At 39.4% G+C, this 20,589-nt stretch overlaps 1 protein-coding gene and 3 non-coding genes across 9 annotated transcripts; all 4 read right to left on the bottom strand.

Moving 5' to 3' along the window:
* Positions 1 to 382: 382 nt before the first annotated feature.
* On the bottom strand, positions 383 to 19,126 carry KANSL2 (KAT8 regulatory NSL complex subunit 2). 6 transcript variants are annotated; one of them, XM_047741179.1, is made up of 10 exons: positions 18,967 to 19,126; positions 18,158 to 18,416; positions 17,180 to 17,358; positions 16,537 to 16,651; positions 12,211 to 12,374; positions 11,821 to 11,987; positions 11,205 to 11,301; positions 7,178 to 7,431; positions 1,782 to 1,932; positions 383 to 1,140 (listed from the first exon to the last, which is right to left on the bottom strand). In XM_047741179.1, the coding sequence occupies exons 2-10, from the start codon at positions 18,406 to 18,408 to the stop codon at positions 1,085 to 1,087; spliced, it is 1,434 nt and encodes a 477-aa protein (XP_047597135.1). In that variant the 5' UTR covers positions 18,409 to 18,416; positions 18,967 to 19,126; the 3' UTR covers positions 383 to 1,084. The 6 variants fall into 6 exon arrangements, with proteins under 6 accessions (XP_047597135.1, XP_047597137.1, XP_047597136.1 ...); XM_047741181.1 differs by having other exon boundaries at positions 7,280 to 7,431; XM_047741180.1 differs by having other exon boundaries at positions 1,813 to 1,932; positions 7,280 to 7,431.
* On the bottom strand, positions 1,340 to 1,475 carry LOC125108124 (small nucleolar RNA SNORA2/SNORA34 family). The gene has a single exon (XR_007129805.1). It is a non-coding gene; the product is annotated as a small nucleolar RNA SNORA2/SNORA34 family (small nucleolar RNA).
* Positions 3,068 to 3,200, bottom strand: LOC125108123 (small nucleolar RNA SNORA2/SNORA34 family). The gene has a single exon (XR_007129804.1). It is a non-coding gene; the product is annotated as a small nucleolar RNA SNORA2/SNORA34 family (small nucleolar RNA).
* LOC125108122 (small nucleolar RNA SNORA2/SNORA34 family) lies at positions 10,982 to 11,118 on the bottom strand. The gene has a single exon (XR_007129803.1). It is a non-coding gene; the product is annotated as a small nucleolar RNA SNORA2/SNORA34 family (small nucleolar RNA).
* Positions 19,127 to 20,589: the final 1,463 nt, after the last annotated feature.

Genomic DNA, 20,589 nt, shown 5'->3' with positions numbered 1-20,589 from the left:
ACCTATCTCTGCTCCAGCATCAGGCTTAACTTCAATACAAGTTTTTTACATACATTCCTAGCTCTAGAGAATTTGGGGATGATAATCAGACATTAATTGGGAGAAAGGAAATGCAAATGGGAGTAGGTGGCACAAAGAGCAGAATGAAAAGAGGAAGATTTCTAAAACTGGTAGGCTTTAATAAGGAAGTTCCACCCGTTTCCATTTACTTCTTACAGGTTTTTAGCTTACCTTCCAAACCAAACCAAGTTCCTGAAAATGTATTTTACTTCTTGGGATGGAAGTTAACCTGTCCTATTTTTCCCTTTCCCATCAGATACAACTCCCTAAGGACCCAAAAAATATATATACACATTCAAATACAAAGAAAACATGCATTCAATTGTTTTACATTTTCATAGCATTTTAACATTTAATAGAAACTATATACAATAATTTTTATTGTATTTTACATAAGATAGCCACTACAGAAATTTACATAGGTTAGAAGCAAGATGGATGATTAAAGAGGGCCCAGTCCTGTGGGCTATTCTCAGAGATGATAGGTCAGAGTTCAGTGGAGGAAGGAGGGGTTCAGATTACCAATCAGGTAAGAGGTGAAGAAAGGCTAAAACACAGGCCATTAGATAGAGATAATCAGACACTGGGTTCCATTAATAACCCAAAGGTACACACATCTCCTACCTAAACACCTATGCCTATTTGTGCCTGGACCTGGGAATTCCCATTACAAAGATGTCTCTCCCTTAGGCACAATCCCAAATACTCTCAGTCCCAGCAGCTCTGACAGGAATAACCTATCTCTCTCTTCCCTGCACAGAGTGGGAAGACACTCTTGGTCCCCCCACAACAAATCCGGTTTATGTTTGACTACAGCACTCAATAACCCAGAGGAAAAACGCCATAGTCGGAGGTGTCCTTCAGTGAGAGACAGTCATAAATACTTGTTTAAAAGAATGGAAAATTCAAATCCACCAAAGTCAGATAAATGGTTTCCCAAACAAATCATCAACTGATAGAAGAGGGTTCTGGCTTCCCATTTGTAGTAGCCACTCCGCTCTGAGGCAGTGGTGCAGAGGCTTTCTCAGAATTTCGAGACCCCTGTGATCTGCACCCATCTCCAGCCATCTGCATCTGGCCCTGTTAAAAGGAAGTCACTTTGGTTACAAATCCATTCATTATGGTCTGAAACATGAATGTGACTTATCAACATCATGACAGCAGAAATACAGTGACTGAGAGGTTGCTCTTCCCCATACTGTACTATCTCTGATCCTTGGAGTCAGCGGCCATGACAGGTAGCATTCCTGAGGCCCTCCCAATGGGAGGGAGAGCTATGGGTTGTTTCTTCCAATGAAACAGCCATTCTCTGCTGAGGTTCCAGAACAGCCAGGAGATCACAGGAAGACAGTCCTTTGGGCCTCTGCTTGAAACAAACAGCTATAGTACAACTGCTAGTCTTCAGTCAGGGCCACCGGTACCCCACCCAAGGCTCAAAGAAAGAAGCTGAATCACATGACTTGTCCTTATGCTACGATGAAAATAATTCCAGTGCTGAACTCTCCCTTTAAAAAGAACCACTTATGATTTATGTAGATTCCTTGTCTTAACCTCTTCTAGTTAACTAAAGAAACACGCATTCTGCTCTCTGAAATTCTGGGACTAGTGGTGTTCTCTTTAAGGGCCCATTTATAGAACTGCCATCTGGGGCCCCTATACAGTCTACTTGTGATGACAACCCCACACTGGGAGTACATGCTAGCCATAGCCAGCAGGGAGACCTGTGCCTGGATGGGGTTGTCCTTCACTTGCCAGAATATCCACCGGGCCTTCGGCAATTTCTTTGACTGAATGATCTTCAAGGGTTAGTGAAGGATCAAAAAGTAAGGGTGAAGGAGGGCACTGCATACCATCACCCACAACATCCAAGTCCTAGGAAAAGAAAGAGAAAAAGCCTATCAGTAAAACCAAGGGAACCAGTAAGCTAAAGCTGGCATATTTTTCAATAAACCTCAAAGCAATTTTCCTGTATTTCTCTCACCCCCTTGCCTACCTTTAACCAAAAAAAGATTTTTCCCAGAATGTCCAACAAATGGGATAAGATCCGAAAGCGCTAAAAACTTTTGCTTGCTGCTGAGTATAAAGCACAGACCACTGTACTAGCTTTAACAAAAAAAAAAGAAAAAAAAAGGTATTTTCAAATAGAAAAATTCAGACACAAAAATGTAGAATAGTAGCCACCAAGGGCTGGAGGGAGAGAGGAAGCAGGAGTTATAGTTCAATGGGCACAGAGTCTTGAAGCTGATAGAAAAATTCTAGAGATGCACAATGGTGACAGCTGCTCGATACTGTGAACGTACATAACACCACGAATTGTACACGTAAAAATGGTTAACAGTAAATTTCATGTTATAAACATTTTACCAAAAAATTTTATTTTAAAAAAGTGTATTCCTTTTAAGACTAACTGTAGTCACCATCTAAGTTCACCAGTGGTGAACCTAATATGGACAATCAGCATAATCACAAACTAGAATAAAATACTGCTTTCAAAGATTGGACAATATGCAAGGTGGCTGGCTACTGACTCTGTTGGTAGAGCATGCAACTCCTGATCTCAGGGTTCTAAGTTCAAGCAACATGATGAGCACAGAGCTTACAAAAAAAAAAAAAAAAAAGGCTGGACAATATGACATTGCTTGATTAATGCCCTAACAGTCACAGTGAGCTAAGTACTATTTGGATGAAGTCCCTATCCCCTCCCAGAAATCCCTAATTCTTAAACAAAACATACTTCAATTGCTCTTTTAAGAGGGGGGAGGGGGGAGGCACCTGGGTGGCTCAGTTGGTTAAGCATTTGCCCTCTGCACAGGTCACGATCTTGAGATCCTGATGTCCTGGGAAGGAGCCCCATGTCAGGCTCCCTGCTCCATGGGGAGTCTGCTTCTCTGTCTGCCCCTCCCCACCATATTCCTGCTCTCCCCTCTCTCTCCTCTGCCTCTCTCAAATAAATAAAAGCTTTTTTAAAAAAGAGGAAAAATTAAAAAAGAAAATCATATTCCATAATCTATGTCCTTCCAATTGAAGGAGCCATTCCCACTGGGATGCTGAATGGCTACCAGACCACAGAAACACAGTACTCTTGGCTCCTGTTTGAAACCAACAGCTACAGCAAACCACTGGTCTTGATTCAGGGCCAAAAGCATCACAAAGCCACAATGTGTCAAACTAACTTTCATGCTACCAAGAGTCTACTGCGAAACTCCCTTCCCAAAAGTGATTTACAAAGGGCTTCTACTCCCCTATGCCCAATCCACTTTATAGAGGCTGTTTCCAGTAATCTAGCTTTACAACAGACTTAGATCTATGCTTTTAAATTAAGTCTAAGCAAGTGAAACCCTTTCTTTAGTGTGCTAATTACCAAATTAAGTATCATACTTCACTACAATTAAGGTAAAGAATATTAATTTTAAAATGTACGACACTTAAGCCTGCTCAATTTAAGCAGAAATTCAGAAAAGGGTATGGTCAGCTACCTAAGATCTATTTCAGATGTGTTAGAAACTATTTATTTATTTTTCGATTCAGGCATCCATTTATGAGAGTGCTGAGTAGGGGGGTGGGGCAGACGGAGAGACTCTTCAAGCAGACTCTCACAACCCATGAGATCATGACCTGAGCCAAAACCAAGAGTCCCACACTAAACTGACAGAGCCAGCCAGGTGCCCCTAGAAACTTCTGTACTATCCACAGAAATCAGTATTCTCATGTGGTTAAGCCTGTAAAATGTTCTCTTCGATTCTTTTACTTGCACAATTATTATACATATAATTAACTTGGCATTTGAAAGAACCAATTTAGGGACACCTGGGTGGCCTGGGATGGAGCCCCCAGTTGGCCTCCTTGCTCAGCAGGGTGCCTGTTGCTCCCCCTGCCTGTGCTCTTGCACTCTCTCTCTGGCAAATGAAAAAATAAATGAATAAATGAAAATAAAAAGAACCCACAAGGCATGAAGTTTCCCAAGTTTCAAGATGACAATGGTATGGAAATGTTTTGTAAAGAAAATAGATATTCAAAAGGCTTTTCTCACATGTTCATTTTGTCTGTTACAAGAATTAAAATTGGGGAGGGGCGCCTGGGTGACTCAGTGGGTTGAAGCCTCTGCCTTCGACTCAGGTCATGATCTCAGGGTCCTGGGATCAAGCCCCATATTGGGCTCTCTTCTTAGCGGCGAGCCTGCTTCCTCCTCTCTCTCTGCCTGCCTCTCTGCCTACTTGTGATCTGTCTAATAAATAAACAGGAAAAAATCTTAAAAAAGAAAAAAATTAAAATTGGGGAAAGGAACCTCAAACAAGAAGAGTGGATAAGCAGAAATGCCTATCACAACAGGAATATTTAGAAACAGAAGTCCATCAGGCCATAAAAACAGAATCCACATTTTGTTCTGATCTCAAAAATCACACACAAAAAGTAAGAGGATTATGGTATTAGGTTGTTGCCAAACATCCTTGGATCAAAGCACAGTAAACAGGCAAGTATAATATCCAGAAGGAAAGACTGAATTTTAACCTGTATTATTATCTAATACCTGGTCCTCCCATAAGTAAAATTATCAGAAGTTATTAGCAAGTTCTAGAAATGACATCTAAGGCAGAATGTAGTTTACAAACTAAGATTGCTTGGTTAAATTCATACAATTAAGAAATCATTTTTTCCCTCAGGAAAATTGTATATTAATAAATATATCCAGTACAGGAGGACAAAATTTCTAAAACTGGATTTTGTTTCAACATTTTCCGGAGAATTTTTACCTCCAAAGATTAAGAATAAAACTATACTTATAATGACCAATATGATTTATCAAAAGTGTATTAATATGAACATAGTAGATGATAAAGTACAAATGATTATCATTTTTTAAAAGATTTTATTTATTTATTTGACAGAGAGAGAGAGATCACAAGGAAGGAAGAGATCAGGAAGGCAGAAGCTTAACCCACTAAGCCACCCAGGCGCCCCAAATGATTATCATTTTAAACCTCTAACATCAAAGGTCCATCTTAAAAACCCACTGGAATCTGAAAAGTAAGGTTACTTCTTACATTCTTTTGGGAAAAAAAAAAATCCAAACATGAATCAACAGATTTGATGATGTTTTTAAATATTTTTAAAGATGTTATTTATCTGAGAGAGAGAGGGAGAGAGCATGCATATGCACACACACACACAAGCAGGAGGAGGAGCAGAGAGAGAAGGAAAGCCAAAGAGACCCCCGATTGAGCGCAGAACCCTGAAGTGAGGCTGGATCCCAGGACAGAGATCATAACCTGAGCCGAAACCAAGAGTCAGACCCTTAACTGACTGAACCACTAGGCGCCCCTAAATATTTTTAAAATTAAGATCCCTTAAATGTCAGTTTCATATACATATAATCACAAATCTTATAATCTCTAAGATTTTGTGTAAAAATTCTCCAAAGAGCAATACTAATATGGCAAGAACAGGTGAAAGGGAAAAGCAAAAAGGTCAAAACAGAAATGGCTCTAAAAAATAATCAGATGAGGGGTGCCTGGGTGGCTCAGTGGGTTAAAGCCTCTGCCTTCTGCTCAGGTCATGATCTCAGGGTCCTGGGATCGAGCCCGCATGGGGCTCTCTGCTCAGCGGGGAGCCTGCTTCCCTTTCTCTCTCTCTGCCTGCCTCTCTGCCTGCTTGTGATCTCTTGATAAGAAATAAAATCTTAAAAAAAAATTATCAGATGAAATAAAAGCTACTATCCTAATATATCTACATGAAATACATGTGCTAGTTTCTATATATTTACATTATTATCTGAAAGGAATGTAGTGATATAGTGCTTATTAGGTTAATTTTCAGACCTTATAAATTTGCTCATGTTACTAAGTTTAAAAAAAAAAAAAAAAGATAGTGCCTCTGCACTTTCTTCACATTTAAAATGAAGGGAAGTGGACAAAACTTATCAACAAAGGGCTATTTGTTCATTTATGCTCTTCAACATAATCTCACTGGAAAAACTTGGGAAGTACTGAAGTATATAAAGGTCCCTTACTAGTTTTCGTATTCTATGAAATCTGTGTTAAAGAAATTTTTTAAAAAAGCAATTATAATCAGGATTATAATAAAAATGATAACTTTATTATAAATGAAATAATGAAAAAAAAGTTAATAAGCCTATAGATCATATGTAACCAAAAGGGAGAAAGGGAATCATGAAAAAAAAATTAGACCCAGTTTCTTCTTAGTATCACCTTTCTTTTTCAGATAGTACCCTGTCCTTTTATATCCTTTTAAATAAGAAATACCCTTGAAGCCACCCAAACTTTGCTTCTACCATTAGTAAATAATCTTGCAAACTATATTAAACTTTCCATTTATATTTGTTACATTAAACACGTCATGGTTATATACAAAACTTTATTATGAAATTCAGACTTATCTTCAGAACAAATAATGAAGACCTTTATCCAGAACACTACATATTAACTAAAGTGCTAAGGCAAAGATGCTGTATCAACTGATCCCTGAGTCTGGCAGTAGGATAGTGCTAACTATGGGAACAAATAAAATCAGTGATGGGTTAATGGGTTGGGACCAATTGAGGAACAAGCTTAAAAAAAGTAGTGTACACACTTAGAAGGCTGTAAATACTTAAAAAGAGATCACTGTTGTTCTAGTCCATTCACAACAGAATCTACAATAACACATCAAAAATAAAAGCCAGCAGCCAGAGCTAGGTTTAGAGTCATTTCCTCGGGGGCGTATTAACCTGAAAATGAAACTTTACTACTACAGAGCAAACACACAGCTTAAAACCATCAAGAGTAGATATGAGAATTCATATGTACTATTAAGATTCTAATGAATCACTCACCTTGTGGATGGGTACCAAGTTTCCTGGCTATACTAAATCCAAAACAATCTTGACTTTCCAGCTTCCCATAGTTGACAATTTAATTCCTTATCATTCCCTCAGATAAAGAAAAACTCCTGCCAACTTAACGGTCCCTAAATTAATATGCTAACATACAAACACAAGCATACATGTAGCATTTCAAAAACTTTATCAAGTCTCCTGGCCACAAAAGACGAACCTAATCTCACCATTAATAAATAAGGCCTTGCCTCAAGGGCCAACGCGAGCAGAGCTTCTCTAACTTACATCACTGAACTCCAGAGGTAAACTCTCAGTGGGCTGAAGCTCGGCAGCACTCAAGTACAGATCCATGGGGCCGGCTTCCAGATCGTCTGGCACAGACAGTACCTGCTCGGGCTTATACATCTGAGGAGGCAACTGGAAATGCAGTGGGCAGCAGGGATCCTCAGAGAGGCTTACAGGAACTGGTTTGTTGCAGGGTACCTCTTCAGACCCCTGGCAGCATTTGAAGAGAACCTGATTCGTGTCCTGACAAATATCTGTAGAAAAATGGTCAAGGGAAATAAAATGGATCTACTAGAGGCACAAAATACAAGTGTTGTCTGCCATGTAAAATTCAAGGTCTGCACTACAGAAGACAACTGGTTACATGTGAAACAGAATCAAAGACAGTTAGCAATTTTTTCAAAGTTCTTCTCAAAGTGTCATTCACCAGCATCCAATTCCAGCTCTACTGGTAATTTAAATCTAGTCCCCAAATTACACTTCTGGATCCCAGTCATTTAAACTAGAGACACTAATCTTGTCCTCACTTGGGAGAGTCAAACACAAAACATTTGACAACACTGCTAAGCAAACCTCAGTAACAATCCTAGGAATCTCTATCTATTCCTACGAAACATTCTATGGCAAAGGCAAATAGCATGCAGAAACGCTACCAAGGCCTCCCAAGAATCAAGAGGTATGGTGTTTCTGCTCTGTTAAGCACACACAATAAAAAAAAATTGCAAAAACTTCTTGAATCTTGTTTCCAAATGTTTACATAAGTTTAAAACAGCAGGGAACTGGGGAAAATAGAAGCCCTAGTAATAGACAAAAAATAAAAGTAAGTTTCCATGCCCCCTTGCTTTTTGGGGGGATAGGGATGCTAGTGCAGGGGAGAGTTCTGCCATGGTTCCAAAGAGAAAGGAAAGAAGGTAATTTTGCTTATGAGGACCCATGGAAAGCAAGTACCCCAGGAACACTCCAGGAGGACTAACAACTTCTACAGAAAAGGGCAAGTTTCCGAGTTGGCAAAGCAGCTCTGTAGGATGAATCAAAATTAAACTGATTAGATAAACAATAAAATTTAGTTCAAGTTACTCTCTGTGAAATGTTTTATTCAAGTGATAACTATTTCTTGAAATCTTAACTACATGGTTTCCCCCTAGATTTACAGACAACTGTTATTTCAAATGTGGGCTTATTTTTAAACAAGAAGCCACAATTTTCTATGAACTAATTGTACCCAGGATTATAGAATTATGGGTAAACTTTCCTCCCAAATTTTAAGGTAATATCTAAAAATTAAGAAGTCTAGCATGTATTTTATTTTTAAACCAAATAAAACTTCTTGAATAAAGCCATTTGTTTCAATCAATTCTTAGAAACTGCTAAACTCTTAAGATAGGGTTTCACAACCGTAATTCTACTGACATCAATGGCTGGCCTGTGCATTGTAGGATGCTTAGCAGCATTCCTGGCCTCTACCCACTAGATGTCAGTAGCACTCTCATCCTTAAATTGTAAAAAGCAAAACTGTCTCCACACATCACCAAATGGGGATAAAATGGTCCCCAGTTGAGAACCACTTCTCTAAAGGAATAGTAAACAGTACAAAGTAAACAATACTTATCAAATGAAAATGAACAATCAAATGAACAAATACACGAATCTAACAGGAACAACCAGATTTGCATTCTCTATGTGCTTAAGAAAACCTAGTCTCCAATGTGCTTAAAAAGTCCAATCGTATTAAATGATTAACACTTAAAATCAATCCATTATATTAAATGTTTTAATCAGAACTTTTTTCATGGAATTAAAGAACTTTCACAAGTCTCTTATTTAATACAATATCCTGGAAAAACCCTCCCCCATCCTCCTCCACCCCCTTTCCTTTCCAATGGGGACAAGAGAGACAAAGAGAAGGGAATGGTTGACCTACAACTAGAGTCTGGGTCCTTCACTTTCAGTCCAGTGCTGTCTCCATTAGACCAGTGTAAAGAGTTAACAGGTCACCAATGGCAGTCGCATCTTTCTCTGGGATAAGGACTTAAGGAAGGGTAAGTGACTTAAGCAACTATGGAGTAGAAAGGAAAAAAGCATAAAACAAAAGAAATCATACTTCCCTTCTCCTTTCAAACACATTTCATTTTCAACTTTGCTTTTTAAAATATTAATAACCTAATAAACCATTTGAGTTTAATATTTTAAGTCTAAAATATTCCTCAATATCTGTAAACTGAGTTTTTCTGATTTATAAAGTAATTCATGCTCACTAAAGAAAACCTGGAAAGTAAAAGGCAGAGGAATAAAAGGCATTCGTAACCCCACCAACAAAAAACAGTCAATTTCTGTTAATTCCCCTCCCAGTATTTGATTATATGTAATTTCATATCCTATTTTTGTCACAATCATTTTCCTAGGTCATTCATAAATTTTGTTAAATCTAATGCTTTTTGCCTAAACATATTCCATATAATGTTACATTGTAATTTTCTTCTCTATACCCCATTTCTGAAAATTTAAAGGCTGTCTCCAGTTGAAGGAATTTTATGTAAAAATATCGGTCTACATTATATCCTTAAGATAAATTCCAAGGTAACATTATATCAAACAATATGAATACCAGGAGCGCCTGGGTGGCTCAGTGGGTTAAAGCCTCTGCCTTTGGCTCAGGTCATGATTCCAGGGTCCTGGGATCAAGCCCCACATCGGGCTCTCTGCTCAGGGGGGAGCCTGCTTCCTCCTCTCTCTCTGCCTGCCTCTCTGCCTACTTGTGATCTCTGTCAAATAAATAAAATCTTAAAAAAAAAAATATGAATACTGCCAAGCTCCTCTCTAAAAAGCTTGTACCACTTAATCTTCCCAGTGGCAGTATTTAGAAGGACTCATTCACCACAACCTCACCTCAACTTCAACTTGAAATTCACTCATTCACTAAATATATATATACAAGTATCAAATTCAGATTAAAAATTTTCTTATTTCCTGTTTCACTTATGTACAGTGACAATAAACTTTCCAACATTGAGCCATCTTTTGCCCAATTGTTTTGAGCATTTATCTTTAGTTTCTAATTATCTTGCGCCAAGTAATTTGTGTATTAAGGACAATAATCCTTTATCAGATATTACAATAATTAATAAACTGGTAAAATATTCAAATAAACAGAACAGAAAACAATTTTTTCCTCTCAGATGACCAAGAGAAGATTCTTTTTCTTTTCCTATTGAAAAAGATAAACTTCATTTCCAAATATTTTATATCTCTTGCCAGGCAAATGAAATCCAGCAAGATTTAAGCCTTTTAGATAATAAAGATCGTCATACTTAACAAGTGCTTTTACTGTGAAATTAACTTTCTTGATATCCATAATAAGGATGCACTTTCACAATCCAATAAACTCAGAAAGTCTTACAAACTGACAGTAAATGTGGTCTCATAGCAGAATCAAGAGATGCTATGATGGTTCAAAGGCAAACTAACTGGGAGGGTGGGGAGTGGAATCATTCTATTTTTGGAAATAGTAAGTTTTCAATTTGAATGAAGTCTAAAATATACAAATTAGGGCCCTGACCATACAAAAGGATACTTCTTAAATAAAGGTCACAGTTCAGAACCGACTGTTTTCTGGTGGAAAACCTGTATTAATTGTGTGTGTGTGTGTGTGTGTGTGTGTGTGAGAGAGAGAGAGTGTGTGAGATAATTGGATTTAACACTATTCTATTTCCAGTGAAAAAGTTGTAGCACGGATCTCTCTATTTTGGAATCCCAATACTAATCTACTATAAATAAATATTAGCCCACTGCTATCTCCAATGACTCAGATATTTCTTTCTAATGAATTGACCATTACATTTCCAAAGTTTTGAAATGGCCAACAGACCATAGAAAGACATTTCTTTAGGCTCCTGTTTGAAACCAACAGCTTCAGCAAACTGCTGGCCTTGATTCAGGGCCAAAGGAAAACAAAGACCTTCAATTAAGCAAACTATCAGAGATTCCCACCAGCCATTAGCTAGCAAATTGAACTGAATAAAAAAGATACGGGTAAGGCAATGTCTGGTCATTGGAAGAGACTGATTGGAACAACGAACATCATCCACAAAAGCCAAGCACCTCTGACTGGAACGAGTCGTGTGAGCCTACAACGGAGAAAACAGATAAATCAAACAAACCAACCATCAATAGAAAATACAGCCAACTGGAGCATCTGGGTGGCTCAGTTTGCATCCAGCTCTTTGTTTCGGCTCTGGTCACGATTTCATGAGTTGAGAGATTGAGCCCATGCATGCCAGGCTTCCTGCTCAAAGGGGAGTCTGCTTAAAGATTCTCTCCCTCTGCCCCCACCCCACTCACATGCACTCTGTCTCTATAAATCTTACAGAAAGGAAGGAAGGAAGGAAGGAAGGACGGAGGGAAAATACAATGAATTATCTATGAGAATAGATACTTGTAACATATAAGAAAGGTAAATCCTTAAAAGCTAAAAAACTCAACACATGACAACCTCAAGATCAGCAGTCTCTGGACTCAGTGCTCTTTTCAATTTACCCCACATCCAATTAAGTCAGATTTAAGAGCCAAGACTGTACAGTATTTTGACTATTACTCTTAGTAAACAAAGCAAATATATACCCCTTAGAGGTATAAACACAAATTACCTGTTGGGCAGCACCATCTGTGGCCAGCATTCTGCGTTCCTTCAGCTGCCTGTGTAATAAGGCTTCCACTCCGTAACGCTGGCGATACCTCCGAAGACACTTCAGACGTTTTAAGTTCTCTCGTTCTTTGGCCAAAAGTCCCTCTGGGCCAGTCAGGAGACTACTACCTGATGAGCCACAATAGTCAAGATGTTATGTGCTGAGCAACCAATAAAGGATGGCTGCTCCAAATTAACAAGAAATAAACAGGGTAAATTCTGGCCATAAGATAGCTATTTTCAAAAGCAAATTCTCCTTCACTCCAGGTACCAAGACAGATAAATCTAACTATTACCAAATTCACATTGTGAACCCACAAATAGCTGGTTGGGACCAGCATAAAAAACTTGCCTAGAGCTTCATGTTCCACTTTGCGATTATGTAAATAACGTCTCTTCTTCTCTTTGAGCAGATGTTGAAGTCGTTTAAACTGATCGATGTACAAAGACTGCAAACGAATTAGCTTCTCACGCATTATCAGAGCAACTTCTTCTGCTGTGTAGACACCAGCATGTCTGGAATAAAACAGAATTCAGCAAAGAATAAGAAAACACAATATTAAACCCAAGCTTAAAAGGAGAAAAGGATAGAGAGGAAACTTAAGTTTATTATTTAACAGTAAGCCACCACTGAGACCATCACCTTATTAAATACAAATGTTTTCATACACAGCATTCAAGTTATTAAAAAAACAAATAATAGGGGCGCCTGGGTGGCTCAGTGGGTTAAAGCCTCTGCCTTCAGCTCAGGTCATGATCCCAGGTCCTCGGATTGAGCCCCGCATTGGGCTCTCTGCTCAGCCAGAAGCCTGCTTCCCCTTCTCTCTCTGCCTGCCTCTCTGCCTACTTGTGATCTCTGTCAAGTAAATAAATCTTTAAAAATAATAATAATAATAATAAAGAAAATTCCTGAGCATTGGATACTAATGTATGATCTCACAATATGAGGAAGGGGAGTGGTTTCGTTATTTTTCCCAGTTATCTGCAGTTAAGAAATGAAGATTTCGAACATTAAAATTTTTTATTGATCTACAATCTTATTCAATTTCATAATTCGTAATTTAGCCACTTAGCAGTCAGGATAGCTTAAAAGTATTCAATTTAATAATATTACTATCTTAATACAGTTTAATTGAAATACAAAAAATAGTAATTCCAATTTCTAATTTAAAATATATTCCTATATTGGAATTTACATGAGCCCTCAAAACACTGGTCCACAGTGGCTATTCACTGTCCCCAGCTCATTTTCTTGACAAATTTCTCAAAAATATAGCACCCTGGGGTGGCCCCTAATTGCCAAAGATCTAGATCCACATCAACTTTACTAAGCTTGGCCACCAATTATAAACATAAGAAGTTATTCCAGTGATTATGATTAGGTCACATAAGCAACTAAGTTAAAGAAGCAATTTAACTAGAGACTTTCCTGATTCTGACTTAAGTCTAAATGAAAAGATTAACTGCAAATTTAAAAGATTTTTGGTTCCATTAGCCTTGTATGATCATTAAATAACCGGGAAGAGGACATTAGATATATACTTGACCTCCTATTTTCATATTTTAACTGAGTAAAAATTATATCTTTTATTTAAAACCATACATACAAATTATGTACTCAAACTAATTTGAAATACAAATATTACACCTTTTTTTAAAATTAGCTGTTAAGCCATTAAAACACACAGAATAAACAGAATTATTAACTTCAGGACCGAAAGCAAGTAATCTCTCCCCAAAACCTTTCTCAAATATAAATGGAAGCCAATACTACCTGTGCATTAAGTATAATTACAAAGTAGTCTGAAGTAAAAATACCAAATTAAGAACCAAAACATGATGAATAAAAACTAGCCAATTATACAAATGACAAAATCTAAGACTACCAGAAAGTTGTGAAAAGGTTTTAAAAATATCTGAAGTCTAAATAAGATAACTAATTTGCATCTTCAGGAAAACAGGTTTGTTGCATTAGTATGTTTGCAAACCTAAACTACTGAGGACTTAACCTAATGTTAATTTTGTTAAAATGAAATTAACTTCATTGTACCCTGCCAGAAGAGAATTTAACCAACAGTCTAGGGACTAGAATTTATAAATGGAAAGTCACTATAATTAGAATTTACTACAAATCACTGGGGGGAGTGGGTCATTTATTTAAAGATGGATGTTTCAGGGGCACCTGGGTGGCTCAGTGGGTTAAAGCCTCTGCCTTCGGCTCAGGTCATGATCCCAGAGTCCTAGGATCGAGCCCCGCATCAGGCTCTCTGCTCAGCAGAGAGCCTGCTTCCCTTCCTCTCTCTGCCTGCCTCTCTGCCTACCTGTGATCTCTATCTGTCAAATAAATAAATAAAATCTTAAAAAAAAAAAAAAAAAAGATGGATGTTTCAGACATTCACAGCTAGTTACTAAAATTATGTACCAACTTCCTTTACTCTGATATTCACAAATTTAAGTCAGGGTTTTATTACTTGAATTCATCTTCAAAAAAGAGGGAGCCATCTTATATTCTATTAAATAATGTCTCTTGGCGGGGCGCCTGGGTGGCTCAGTGGGTTAAAGCCTCTGCCTTCAGCTCAGGTCATGATCCCAGGGTCCTGGGATCAAGCCCCAAATTGTGCTCTCTGCTCAGCAGGGAGCCTGCTTCCTCCTCTCTGCCTGCCTCTCTGCCTACTTGTCACCTCTGTCAAACAAACAAACAAACAAATAAATAAATCTTTTAAAAAAGGAAAGATTTAACAATTAGTCTTAAGCTAAAACTTCACCAGTGCAGGATGTTGTTGTAAATGAAGTCCTCAGGTTCCTTTTTACAAAGCAATTAAGTAAATGGTTACTTTGAGGAAAATCACATAGACATACCTAAAGGTGAGGAAGAAACTATACCAATATTAATTCTAGTCAGGATAAAATCTCTAATGACATCATAAACAATAGAAAAGCAGCCTTCTGAAAAACCAAGTGAAGAGGATGTATGCTGGGCACGTGAGTGGCTCAGTGGGTTAAGCCTCTGCCTCGGGCTCAGGTCATGATCTCAGGGTCCTGCATCAGGCTCTCTGCTCAGCAGGGAGCCTGCTTCCCCCTCTCTCTCTGCCTGCCTGTCTGCCTACTTGTGATCTCTCTGTCAAATAAATAATTTTTTTTTTTTAAAGATATATGCTGTTGTTAATGATTCAAAAAATGGTCCTAGTAACAACAAAACAGTGTCACCAGAGAGGAAATTAAAAGAATTTCATTAAATAAAGACTTATATTAAATTTAAGACATCAGTACGTAACCTTATTAACAAATTTAGTATTAGAAGACATTTAACAACTCTACTGACATCCCTAAAAATGCAAGTATTTTAGGAGGCCGAAGTTCTTTTTGGATCATCTCATAGCGGAATTAAGAGAAACCTTATATTTAGTTGCCTACTTCATTTTCCCCTTTGAATATTCCTTTTAGGAGAAATCGACATCAAGTACCTAGTCCTTTTAACACTTATACATCTCATAAAATTAAGTGGTATTTTTAAGTTACACCAGCATAAATATGTCCCCTAGAGACTGATCCACTCTAAATTACTACTGACAAAATCAAGTTTTTGGACCTTTGAAGCTGAGTTATTTACCACACCAAAGGACAGTCATTTTGTGACTATAGAGAGCATAAACCTCTTCAAAGCAGCAAGTCTGGAATTTCCAGAAGCAAAACTGGGTGGGTGGGTGCGGGGGTGTTTGGTATAAAGTTACTGCTGTGAGAGAATCCTGCCAAGTAATGAACACTCCTTTCTTTTCAAACTACTTAGATGAGACTTTCCAAACAAGTACTTCCTAAAGAGCTGACTAAATTGACATTACTCAAGAAAAATAGATGAAATTAATTCTACTTTGAAAATGTAAACCTAATTGACTTTTTATGACAAGACTAGAAATTCATTATCCCTTGTACTATTTACTTCTATGCAAACTGTCAACGGAAGTGTTGAGACAGTACACAGAAAGAATAAAGAAACAAAAAAAGAAAAAATTAAACTAAACCCAAACCATGAGACAGAAATATGAGATTGTGAGTGGCAATGTTTTTTTCCTACAACTCCTTAGGTGATCATGGGCTAAGTAAAGAGTAGAACCTTAGTTAAGATATAATTAGCCTGATTACTCACTTCTGGGATCCTAAATCAGTTTCTCTTTCTTAGGCATGAAACGAAAGGAAACTCCTGAACATCTTCTTATTTTTCTACCAGGGGAAAAAAAAACTCATAAAATGTAAATTTGCAAAAAAAAAAAAAAAAAAAAAAAAGTAGTTATTCAAATACAGTAACATTACTGTTCCTGAGGTTTAAGCCAGGAATCCATTTAAATCAATTTTCTCTTCTCTAACTGATCGAAGCATTTCTCAACCGACCTCCTGTTATGTCCAAGAAATTTCCTATTTTCTCCCCTATACATTTTCATGTGTAGAATTTGATATCCAAAATTTTTCCAAATTCCCGACTTCCAAAAAAGAATAAAATCTTGCTCTGCAGCAAGACAGTGATGAACCAGGACACTTTAAAATACAGAAGCTATTACTGTTCACAAATAGCTAAACTCTCTTCACCCCTCCTAGGTTCTTTATCTATTAAAAGCATGCATTATTGTAGTCCACATTCTAACTACAAAAAAATTTTGAAGTCTTATGTGGAGTTACAACTTACTTTAGGGGATCTTCTTGATCACTGTCTATGCTATCAGCTTCACTGTCAGGGTCACCTCTCCATGTCTGATCCACAGTAATGGGTTCCTGCTCCCCATCACTCCAGCTGTCTTCATCTGAGGCAAGGAAGGGAGAGCAGCTATTAAGACTTCCCACCTCTGTAACTCCACCACACAGAACTAGATTACTTAACCCACCAACCCAAACATTAACATTTAAGAGAAACAAACAAACAAAAACCCCCAACAACTTAATACAAAGGCACCGGCAAATAAAACTGGCTTGTAAAAATATAACCCAAGTAAGGTTACTTAAAACATAAATAAGGTAACCGTACCCTCAAAAGGACAGAGAGGTCAACTCAAAATTATTCTTGCTTCCTGAAATTACCTTGCCTAACAAAGACAAGCATAAAAATGGCAATGAAGGAAACAGTCATAATAAACTCAAGACAGTAAATCCAAGCACACACTACCTCAAATCGAAAAGAACTGGTGAACACAGCAATCCTGGAATTCTCACCAAATCGTCAATGAATTACAATTTTATTCTATTATCATGTGTATCTTAAGGCACTGTGCTAAACCAAAATAAGTTCTTTAACTTACTTTTTCCTTTTTCATTCTAGGAGAAAAGATTCTTACCCAGAATTCGACTAGCTTCACTGCGGCTACTTTCTGGAGTTTGAGACCCCAGCTCTGTCTTAGCATAAGAGCTTAGCTGGCACAAGAGTGTTTCACCCACAGGCCCTGGATTGGTCTTCTTCATTTGAGCATGAAGTGCCAGGGCATTCCTACGGGCATGTTCAGCGCAGAAAGACACGCTAAGGAGACAAAATATTAACATTTTATACTCAGTTCCTTTCTTGAAAGAGTTCAACCATTTTCACAGTCACTAGTCTTTACATCATTTTTAGGAAATTAAAATAACTACTACCTTCATTTATAAGTTAAAAAGGCCAGGAAGGCAGAGTAATTTAACCGGCCCAATGTCAACTCATTTGGTCTTACTAAGGGGACATGCAGGTAGCATAATAATCTGGCGCTTCATTCATCAAACTAAACATCCCAACTATAAAAATGCTGACATCACCTTAGAACAAATCAAAGAGATCCACTTGCATCTCTCAAAAATTGTTTCTGATAACTCTACATTTTACTTCAGTATCTATCCACTGAAGGTAGTAAGATATGAGGCACAATTTTAAATCCAAAATATACATGCAGAATTAACTAGCCAAGTTATGTTTCTGCATGAATACTTTTGCTTCAATGATGAAAGCTATGAAACCATTCCCAGAAGAATGCACATATACACAACTTAACAAGGTTCAGGGATGACCCAAAGGGCCAGGGACCCCAGGGTTAAGAATAATCTAGAATATCCCCTTATTTTATAGACAAGGGAAAAGATCTAAAGAAATTAAGTGAATGCCCCAACTGGAAGTGGCCTCTTTGCAGTCTTCAACGGTTTGGGTGTTTTTGTTTTTGTTTTCTTCTCCTCAAAGATATATCCATAACCCCAATTTTACAAAAACTCCAGCTATTCACAAGGCCACAATATCCACCTCCCCCTCTCGTTTTAAAACTTAAAAACGATATAGATTATCTATACATATATACCCATCTTTCTTCTCAGGCTTTGGTGCAGCACTGGGACATCTTTTTCCATTCTTCGTTGATATATAACTACACTGCTTGAAGGGTGCATTCTTGTCTTCAAGGATATGCTTAATGCAAAACTCCTGCCCCTCCAAGCGAGGTTGCGAGCATGGGCGATGAGTGAATGAACAAGACAGGGGTTCCTGGGACCTGGGCACTGGGGTGATCCTCCCCCGATTGGTCGGCAAGACGTGGATCCGAATCCTGTTCATACCAAAACCTGTAGGGTCACACAGATCAAAAAGTCCTTACCCTTCCCGAAAATTCCTGCTCCACGACATCCGGGCCGACCCCGGGTAGTTTCCAAAAGACTGGCAGAAGTCACACTCCGTAACTGCCCTCCTCCCACGTCTCCCCAGGCCACCAGTCCATTTGTCTCACTTCATTTTCTCCCCCATGCCCGCCGCCACCCGAACCACCAGCACGTCCTAAGTATCTCGGGCTCGCACGGCCGCCGCACCAGCCGGGAGTGCCCGCCCCACGCGGCGGCAGCAACGCCGCAGCGCCGCGCCGGGCCTCCGCCTCCCTGCACGCCTTCTTTGTCCCGGCCCGCCTCAGAGCTCACGGCTGGGCCCTGCCCGTCCTCGGCCGCCCGTGCAAGCGCCATTTTGTCCTCCGGCTCCGGGCACCAGAGAATCTGGCTTCTGGAAGCCTACAGAAGGAAAGCAACCTCGACGCTGACTGGGACGAAGTAGCAGCTCGAAGACGGAAGGAGGGGAGAAGCAGCAGCCTAACTGCGGTAGCGAGATTAAGCAGCGCCGCCATCTTACCTCTGCCGCCGCGCCGCACCGCACCGCGCCGCTAGCTCTCTGGGCGCGCCACCCGCGTCTAACTCGACCCCGCTCCTTTCCAAGCTCCCAACCCCTGATTGGCTACTGTGCCCACGGCTGTGTGTCACCATTGGCCGAGGCCGGCTACCTATCACGGCCGGGGGGGCGGGGCGCTGAGAAAAAGCGCGGCTGGGGTGGCTAAGACAATCTGTCCATCAGTCAGCAACTCCGCCCCGGGGAGGATGAGGTTGACCGTACGCTGGCTGCGGGAGCCGCTCACGCGGCAGGGCTGTGCTTCCAGTTCGCGGCATGGCTGGTTTTCAGGCTGCTTTTGACCACTGTGTAGACCTAGGCTGCTATTACCTCACCACCCTGACACAGCGAGTAAAAAATCAGACATGCAGAGGCCAAAAATCGCTGTACAGTTGACTCTTACTGTTTATACAGGAAAAGGCTGTAGTTTTCTTTTATGAGCAGTTCATTTATTGAAACATTGAGTATTTACGGAGCCTGGGGAATTTATAAACACTCGATTTTTCAGAGCAACCCTGAAATAAGGGGGCTATAAAACTATCTCCAGTTTTACAGATAAGATAACCGAGGAACAGAATGGACCTATATCTAGTTATGGGAGAAGGAGGTGAATGTTGTGAACCCAGCCCTCATTCTTTATCCCTCCTCTCATATAGTATAGACCATGACCGAGAATAAGGAAATACGAGTTCCGGTTTAGGCCCAGTTTCTCTAAAATCCTCTACAATTTCATGCTAAATAAGGCAGGTATATAGAAATGGCAAACATGGGTGCCTGGGTGGCTCAATGGGTTAAGCCTCTGCCGTCAGCTCAGGTCATGATCTCAGGGTCCAGGGATCAAGCCCCTCAGCGGGGAGCCTGCTTCCCCCTCTCTCTCTGCCTGCCTTTCTGCCTACTTGTGATCTCTCTGCCAAATAAATAAAATAAAATCTTTAAAAAAAAAAAAGAAAAAGAAATGGCAGACACAATCCCAATTTTATATTTTAACGATTTTTAGTTAAATCATCTTTTTTCATCTCCACCGAACCTCTTATTGGAAGGAACCAACAATTTCCCCCTCTCACCTTTCTGGATCTTTTCTGCATCCCATCCTTCCAATGCTTCTTTATCTATTGTCAGTTTAAGAGGTTTCTCCAGCACCAATGAGCAGGTATGATTCACACTGCAGGTGAGCACAGACAATCTACAATGCTCAACAACAGCAGTTTGGACACAAAAGTGATTAAAATTAAAATTGGGGGAGGGCAGGGGCGCCTGGGTGGCTCAGTGGGTTAAAGCCTCTGCCTTCCGCTCAGGTCATGATTCCAGGGTCCTGGGATCGAGCCCCGCATCAGGCTCTCTGCTCAGCAGGGAGCCGCTTCCCCCCACTCTTTCTCTGCCTGCCTACTTGTAATCTCTGTCAAATAAAATTTAAAAAAAAATGGGGGGAGGGCAGTTGGAACAGATGTCATTTTCAGATTAGGGCATCCCTAGAAGGCCCTTTCCTGAAATTCATTCATTCGATAAATATTTTTGAGCACCTAAGTGCCAGGCACCTGGGGATACAGAGAGTAGAAAGATAAACCTGCTCTTTCAGAGTAATCATTCTAG

This window comes from Lutra lutra, chromosome 8, assembly GCF_902655055.1.
Source record: "Lutra lutra chromosome 8, mLutLut1.2, whole genome shotgun sequence".
Lineage (NCBI taxonomy): Eukaryota > Metazoa > Chordata > Mammalia > Carnivora > Mustelidae > Lutra > Lutra lutra.
The sequence above is the reverse complement of the archived record's forward strand: the minus strand, read 5'-3'. Positions and strand labels throughout refer to the sequence as shown.

Excerpts from the sequence above, each read along its gene's own strand:
- KANSL2 (XM_047741175.1), bottom strand. The coding sequence starts at position 18,408 with ATGAACAGGATTCGGATCCACGTCTTGCCGACCAATCGGGGGAGGATC. Across the intron at positions 16,652-17,179 it reads TGAAGCTAGTCGAATTCTGG|ATGAAGACAGCTGGAGTGAT; the intron begins GTAAGAATCTTT and ends TCCTTGCCTCAG. Across the intron at positions 11,302-11,820 it reads CAGATGGTGCTGCCCAACAG|GCTCACACGACTCGTTCCAG; the intron begins GTAATTTGTGTT and ends TCTCCGTTGTAG.